Raw genomic sequence first — 8,836 nt, forward strand, 5'->3', positions numbered from 1 at the left:
CAAACTCAAAATAGTCGATTATATACACAAATATTCTGTTTACGAACCATTTTTATAACTCTGAATATTAATGAGAGTTTTCTCAGTTATAAAATGACATTTATTGCTTATTGATTATTTTTTTTTGGTTCTCAGAACTTTAGGACCTATTTTGACGCCATAGGTTTCATGAATCCCAGCGAGCACACACACACACACATCTGAAAACGCATGGTGCTATCCCCAGCAACAACCAGAAAGTATAATCTTGTATATAAAAAGTATGCACAACACTTGTACATTTAAAAAAATGTTTTATATAATGTTCTGTAATTTTATAACTTAACAGATAAACAAAAGTGAACTGGATGAGTATTAAAAATCCTCTTCATTAATACGAAGACAACAAAAGACCACATCTACACCTAATACCAAAATCTAAAAACAAAAAGTCCACATTTGAAAATTTCTGCTACGAATGGAATGGATGACTTTCCATATTCTATTAGTTCTCAATTTTTGGGATTTACAATTTTATATTCCTGGTTTCCCTGGACTTGAGCTGCCCCAAAGTGGTGGTTTAAAAGTTTAAAAGCAAACTCCTTATACAGTAAGCATCATCTGTTTAGTAGGGTAGATAGTGCAGGAGGTTTAAGAGTTATTTGGTAAATCAAGTCGGAGGTGGTTAACCAGGCTCTGTTTTTAAAATGTTTTTTTTTTTCTTTTTTTATATCAACAGCTGAAACGTATGTCTGTGTAATAATATACAAGCCTTGATTACATCAGAAAATATATTTCCAAACTGTAAAAATAATTTTTATTCCTGTCAGTTCCATCTCTGTAACAGCTCTCAGGTTCAACTCTTGTACTGAACTACATAAATGCTCCTATAGCAAAGTACGAAGCGTGCCAGTGTTCCCACCCTCTGTTTACAAACTTCTCTGGCTGGGCTTGTGCTGTTGGACCGCACGTCACTTGACACACTGGTTTCGACGCTGCAAGGCTCCTGGCACCAAGAAAAAACTACCCCATAGTTACTCTTAGGTTGTGATATTAGCAAGTAGTTACTAATGTTATAACATGGCTCACGTCACTTTGTGCTAATGCACACAATTCTGTTTTTCAGACTATATTTGTTAAATGACATCGGACATATGTCCTATATATTCACAAAGAATATCTCTACAAAAAAACACCACAAAACAAACAATTTGTCTTTCATATTTATTTAGCCTGGTGAACTCAGTCGTGGAAAGATTAAAAAAGTAAAAATCGTTTCCATGATTTTATGCCAACTGCCTGGCTTCTCAAACCGTTTAAGATATGGAGAGTTGAAACAATACTCTGTGATTTTTACTTTCTGGACCTAAATTTGCCACCTCTGGGGGAAACATATATGAAATATATATGGCATTAAAATGCAGCTTTGTTTCTATAAACTAAATTCCACATAATACATAGCATATTTGAAGCTGAAATGTTGCTCTCTCTTAACTTGGCACTCAAGCTACTATTATATACATATACACACCTCGTGGTTTGAAGCAAATCTTTATTCACTTACGAGTTACAAATATGCACAGATCTAAACTACTGGATAAAAGCTTCAATTACTGTTAGCTGTATGAGCTAACAATGTGGACTTTTATTAAAGTATATACATTAATTCATTCATATACATGTATAAAACGATGATTAATTAAAGTTTAAAAAAGAGTCATTAAGGAATCATCTCATAAACATGATATAGCAGCTTAAAAGTATAAGTGCAAGCCATGCTCTTTGCAAGTGGTTTTTTTTCCCTTTTAGCTGCCATTATTACTGTTCACGTAAAAATGATTTGGGCCTTTACAAAGACAGGCACTTGGTTTATAAGAACGGTGCAAAGGCAGTGATGTCTTTGCTCAATTAAGTGTTTTTAAGCAATAGGCACATGAACTAAAAGTAGACATTTCCCTGAATCAAAGTTATAAAAATATGTACTAAAATGACAACTTTTTGCTCTTTTAAGTCCCTCCTTAAACATTCTATTGTTTCTGTGTTTCTCATTGTCCAACGCCAAAGACATTTAACAAAGCCATACTCCAATATGCTTAAACCAATACAAAAACAACACCAAAACTCCAAATTATTAAAACATATGGCCAAGTAATTGTAAAGCTCTCACTTTAACAGCTATGCAAGACCACAACTCAAAATGCATCACCAATCATTCAATAAACCATGCCAATTATGCATTTTAGGTATGATCTAAATATAACTTTTTACAGCCAGAATTGTTGTTCTCCGAACATAATCTAGTATCTCTACAATGGTAAGTTGACAAGAGAAGGTAAAACTTCTCACCACTATGAACATACATGCAGAAACTATGTATAATAAATCATTCATTCATTTTCTGTAACAGCTTCATCCTGTTCACAGTATCAAGGTGGGTCACTGGGCACAAGAAAGAAATACACTCTAGATAGGGCTCCAGTCATTCACAGGACATCACACGCTCCGTTAAAAACACACACACACGTGTCCACTTTTACACAACCAAGCCACCTGCCAACATGAATTTATTGGATTGTGTTAGGAAACTGGAGCACCTGAAGGAAAACCATGTAGGGCCCTGGACTCTGCAGCTGTGCAACGGTGACACTACCTGTTGCACCACCGTGATGCCCTATCGAAAAAATACGTTTTGGACCATTTGTATTGATTCTTTCATTATAGAGTTTTGACTAAAGTTTAGGTTAAAAAATAAAAAACCCACAAAAGCATGTGAGGTTTTGGCCTGACAGCAACAAATAGGAATATTCGTTGCTATGCTGGGGGTACAGGTTAACTATATAAGTATGAGTGCCTTCTGAGGATTTAATTGGTGTTTTTCTGTATCGCACAAGTAAAACAAGTTTTACTAGCTTTTTACCTTGGTCAGTGATGGAAGAGAATTTTGAAATATTGTTTTTCTGTTATGAAAAATGTCTTTCTAATAAGTCTCACAACAATTTTCCTTGTTTTTCACTCATCCCATTCATCCTCAACCCTAAGCATACCAAACATGTTATTCAAACCAGTGGCATGAGACATGCCTCCTCTACCTCTGTTGCCCCTGCCCCTTCCACCACCTCCCCTTCCCCTTTTACCTCGTCCCTTTCCTTTGCTATTGCCTGGTGTTGGAAGTGGTGCAGAACGAGGAGCTTGAACCTGGTCTACTATGCCCATTATCGCCCCGAAAAGGATAGAGTACAGATGGAGAGCAAAAGGAGACCCTGCTAGCAAAGATTCAGGCAGTTGACCACTTCTAAGTGCAGACTCCAAGCCATACAAAAGTGTGCCGCTGAACAGCCTGAAGAGTGTGAAGGAGAAGGAGAGAGAAATAATATATTAGTTGATATTTATCAAAATCTATTTGTAAATATTCTAGGACATTACAGAGTTCAAACACTTTTGTATTAAATAAAGCTAAGAGCAGGTAAAATATGCATATCCACTTATCCAGTGTAAAGGTTATCAATATAAGCCCATACTTGCATTTAAAATCTGAAAAGTTACAAATACTGATCTGGACAGTGCATCTATAACTGCGCAAACAGTCTGTAAAAGCAACATTGGCACACCCTGGTTAGTAACATGCCAATACTAGTAAGTTCACATAGATTAAAGCCATACAGTACCAGGCACTTTGAGGCTCAGGAAGTGGGAACAACAGCAGCTGGTTCAAATAAATTCCTGCCCACATACAGGTCTGCCATTGGCTAAGATTATGAGCCACACCCAAGTCTAGGCCTCTCTTTTGACCAGAGTTCAATCTCAGTCGACCCAGTCGCTCACAAACAGAGGCAGTGCCAGCACAGGAACACAGTGGATCTATAAGATTAAGAACAAGAAAAACAAGAAGTGATGAACCACTGTGTGTCTTACAGAATTGCAAAAGTTTCATTTAAGTATTGGCCAATCATGATGGTCGTTATTTTACAGGTTCACATTTAGTCTAAATTAGGGCAGCACAATCCTGTTTGTTTGTGAGTTTTCATTGGTGACCTAGCCATTCACAATACTGATCAAACATAATGTTTCCACATGCTAAGGAATCCTCCAAACAATCAGTGTATTGCAAACTGTGTCACAGTTATAACATGTAACAGTGAGGTATGCGTTAAGTATTAGGTGTACAAACACATTTTAAAGAGTTTCTGGGTAACGTGTAATTGTAATTCAAAATGTATACCTTCTCTTTTGCCGTTTTATGGAAACAAAGAAAAAGTAAAACAAGTTCATGACCGCTAACATTTAAATTACTATCTTTAAACTGTCTAATACAAAACTCACATGCAATTTTGGATACAATATTATTAATTTAACTAATAAATTCTTCTCTCTTGCCATTTACAAACTACTTAATTAGGTTTCTTTTGTTGTTGTTGTTTTTTTTAATACTAAATAAGAGTTACTAAAAATTACAAAAAACAAGAAAATATTTGAATTCTGCAATAAAATTTTATGTTACACAAAAACACTTTAATAGTTATCTGTATACCTAATGCATTGTGCTGATCTAAATACAACACACGGAAATAGCCGTTCTCACCTCCAGTCGAGAGCCTTAGTCGGCAGAGCTCCCCATACACCAGCCCAAGTAGTAGGCCTTGAAGTACTGAGGGCCTTGGCTTCGGTTTGGAAGAGTTCATCCAGAAATGTGTTACACACACAGGAAGACACAGGTGTGGAGGTAAAGGTTGCAGCACAAACTCCATCACCCCCAGTGTACTTAACAACACACTGAGTCTAACTGGTACTGGCATCTAAATGATAACAGGGATATGATTTTACAACAAATTACACTTGAAAATAGCTCATAAATGCTAGGATTGTCAGTTACACCATTTAAAATAGTTGACATTATCTATGAATCAAAAATGATTAGGCGATTTCCTACTGAGCTCACTCACAACAATAAAAACAACAAATGTATGTACACAGCAAAGTGGTTTCCTTCTCCTCTAAAGTTACTCTTTGCAGAAACATGTTTTTCTTTGGGCAGCGATGATACGCACTGAACAATCACTGGATTAGGAACACCTACCTTGTATCTGCATTCATTGTCCGTTTTATTAGCTCCACTGACCATGTAATTGCACTTTGTAGTTGTACAATTACAGACTGTAATCCACCTGTTTCTCCGCATACATTCTTATCCTCATTGAACCCTGCTCTTCAGTGGTCAGGACTGCCACAGAACAGATATGATTTGGGTACTGGGTTCATTCTCACACTGATGTGAAACTGGTGTGTTAATGTTGTGCTGGTATGAGTTGATCAGACACAGCAGGGATGCTAGAGTTTTTAAACCACTCAATGTCACTGCTGGACTGGGAATAGTCCACAAACCAAAAATATCCTGCCAACAGTGTCCTTTGAGTGGCGTCCATGTGCCCACTGATGAGAGACTAGAGGAAGACCAACACAAACTGCACAGTGCCAGATGAGCTACTGTCTCTGATTTTACATCTACAAGGTGTCTAACGATGTAGGTGTGTCCAATAAAGTGAACAGTGAGTGAACACAGCGTTTAAAAACTCCAGCAACACTGCTGTGTCTGATCCACTCCTACCAGCACAACACACACTAACACTACCTCAGTACCACTGCAGTGCTGTGAATAATCCATCACCCAAAATCATACCTGCTCTGGGGTGGTCCTGTGGAGGTCCTGACCATTAAAAAGCAGGGTGAAATGGAGTTCAGAAAATGCAGAGAAACAGGTGGAATACAATCTGTAATTGTAGAACTACAAAGTGCTCCTGTATATAGTGACGGGCTTATGGAAATCACATTATTGTTCATTAACCCTTTACTTCTGAATAGATGTAGTCTTAGCTTACCTTGTCTAAAGTGTTCAGATTCAGTTGTGGAAGATGGTTGGGGAGGTGAGCTTCCACTGGAGATCTCTTCAAGGTAAGGTCAAGCCTGTCATACTCTTCCACAACACATGGGCCACTGGAGACCTGAGACTGCCCGCTCGGTGCCCCTGTACCCTTCCCCCCTTTTCCTCTACTTTTCTGTCCCTTTTCAGGATTACCTCTCATAGCCCTTTCAAGTAGAAGTAAGCCATAGATGGCCTTGCGGATGCTCAGTGAGGCTTCATGACTACTGGGCAGACGAGTGTTCTCCACTTGAGCTATAAGAAGAGCTCTTTGAAGAACTAGCACATCCAGCACAAGAGGAGGCAGCCTGCATGACATAAGCGCCCTCAAGAGCCACTCTGGTTGGGACATCAAAGCTGCTGGGAGAGTCTGGATGTCAGGCAGTGCTGGTCGACTGGTAAAGAACTGAGCCAGGCTGCTGTTAGGGGGTAGCTGATAGTTTTGAATCCCAGCCAAAAGCTGTGATCGAAGGTTCCCTTTCCGCTGGCCACCTAGGATCTCAAGCACTTCCTCCAGAGCTTCCACCAGGCTTGAAAACTGAGACAGCCAGAGCAGCAGACCCTCAATTCGAGGGTTAGAATGACTCCCCCTTCCTACTGGGACCCTCTGTAACTCCACTCGGCTAAAAAACATCTCCGGTATTTTTGCAGGTGTGTAGTCATTACCAGTGATGACAGCAAACAGGGGCAGCAGCTGCTTGTTCATGTGGTTGAAGTGTGAACAAAAGCGGTTAACAGTGAATCGACGGGCAGGGATATAACGCTCTGGGACCTTGCCACAAACATTTTCCCACTCAAAGAATGTGAAAGGCAGGTAACCACTGTTCAAATCAAATATGTAGAAGTCACTGTCATTGGTCAGCACAGGACATTTCCACTGATGGGCCAGAGAGGCAATCTCAAAATCAGCCTCAGAAATACACTGCACCAATGGAACACCAAGCTCACTGAGGACCTGTCTAAAGACTTCCCGTGTGAGCAGAGGAAGAACATAGCCATTAGACCCTCGGGAGAGAGAGTGAGCTTCACGGATCTTGCTCACAGCTCGCTCACGCAGAGTTTTGAACTTCTTGTCTGTATGGTCCATCCCACCATCGACAACCACGAATGGGCGTATGTTGCATTCTGAGAGTGCAGAGAAAAAACGGCGCATCAGAACCGCAAACAAATCATAGTCTCCACCTCTCACTTGGTCCAACCCAGAGCTGAAGTATAGACGGAAGTACAGGCTGCAGCCATCAATTACAAGGTGGGTGTTTTTCAACTTCAGGTCTGTGAAGAACTGTCGATTTCCTTCCACGTAACTTGTCAGGCCATGAACTCCCATATTGCAAAATATGCTAAGAAGAAGAAGAAGAAGAAGAAAAACACACAAACCTGATTAGAACAAATTAAAGCAGTTACTGTGCTCAACAAAACTATGAAAACAGTAAACACATGGAAATATTTTGGTTTAATATCTGGTTTCAGAGGTTTATGCTCTTACTTATTTGATTATAAAGAAATAACGTAGCCCCATTCTGGCCATTGACTATAAACTTCAAAACACATCTATTTATTACAATGAGATAATCAATTTATATTTTAAAAAAAATAATCTAACGCTTTAAAATGGCTAAGATGTAACTCTACACTTTTGTTCACTTAACTATTAATATGCAATTATATTCCCTATCTCTATCTCCACTATACCCTGGCTCCCTATGTTGCACGCCCATTCAAATTCATGAGAATGGTTTCGTGTTTATGACATCAGAAACACTGGTGGTCTGATATCGCCCATCTGAGAGTTTTTTGGAACACCAGTTTCAAACAAGCAATGGCACTAACTGCTTATTTTATGCATGTTGTGTCTTGCATATAAATCTATGAGAATGCACAGACATGTTAGAAAAAAAACTTTCGGTGTAAAAGAATTTTAACCCTTAAGACTGTAAAGGGGGATTTAATTTCTCAATTAAAAAAAAAATTTAAATCAATGTTTATTCCTTAAAACTCCCGACATCTTGAACCCATCTACGTTTAATATTAAGCTTTGTCTCCGCATGATGTAAACAAAGTTTCAGGACGTTCTCTCCTGATTAGCCTGTTCACTTTAGCTAGCCTCTGTCAGCAGCTCTAACGGTCACCTCATATGCTCTTTCTTCTTCGACTCCGGTGGTACATTGCTAACATTTGTAAACCTCTCCAAAGCTTGAAATGTCTTACTTTAATCAAAACGTCTACACAGAAAGCTCATATACAGTGAACATTTTCTGTTTGTTTCTGTTCTTCCCGCACTCCCCTCAGTCGCTGCTTCCTTCCACTGGAGAGGATTACACCACCCCGCCGCTTTAGCGCCCTCTGTAGGTTACTGGAGGAAATGCCTTTGCAGCGTCCCCTGACGGACGGAGAGTCATAATATATTACAACTGAAAAGTAGTATTTTAGGTTTTTTTTTTTTTACACAGTTAGTTGTTAAGTGGAATCCTTCAGTGTTGTTTGATGTAAAACCGCGCGCAAACTTAACCGTTAGCTTTTTTTTTCTTAAGTGGGACTGTACTAGCACATAAACGGTTTTATTTATTACCGAACTTGGGGGGAGGTTTTTGTTTCTTGGAATAAAATAACCACCCATACTTTAATATTCTGAAAATACTTGTATGTGTGTTTAATTAACATCAAGACCTTTTGGAAGTTTTTTTTACCCAAATGCAAAATATGGCTGTTTACAGAAATTAAATGAAGAAAAACTTCTTTCTGCACACTTCCCCCAATTGATATCATAAAAGTGACCAACGGTTCACAAATAAAATAACCGATGTGTGAGGACCATATGTGTAAAAGAATCACCACTTATTGGAAAAATGGAATGTTGGAAAAATGTTTTAAGACCAAAGGCTTTATTCTACAAAGCAGATTTTTCACTTAAGTTAAAAGTCAAGTCTAACCAATAGAAGTTAG

General features: G+C 38.7%; 1 protein-coding gene across 1 annotated transcript; it reads right to left on the reverse strand.

Moving 5' to 3' along the window:
• Positions 1-982: 982 nt before the first annotated feature.
• aste1b (asteroid homolog 1b) lies at positions 983-8,230 on the reverse strand. The gene is made up of 5 exons (XM_066673496.1): positions 8,102-8,230; positions 5,853-7,233; positions 4,559-4,772; positions 3,645-3,837; positions 983-3,316 (listed from the first exon to the last, which is right to left on the reverse strand). The coding sequence occupies exons 2-5, from the start codon at positions 7,218-7,220 to the stop codon at positions 2,989-2,991; spliced, it is 2,103 nt and encodes a 700-aa protein (XP_066529593.1). The 5' UTR covers positions 7,221-7,233; positions 8,102-8,230; the 3' UTR covers positions 983-2,988.
• Between the last annotated feature and the right edge of the window lie 606 nt (positions 8,231-8,836).

The sequence above is a fragment of the Hoplias malabaricus genome, chromosome 6 (assembly GCF_029633855.1).
Source record: "Hoplias malabaricus isolate fHopMal1 chromosome 6, fHopMal1.hap1, whole genome shotgun sequence".
Lineage (NCBI taxonomy): Eukaryota > Metazoa > Chordata > Actinopteri > Characiformes > Erythrinidae > Hoplias > Hoplias malabaricus.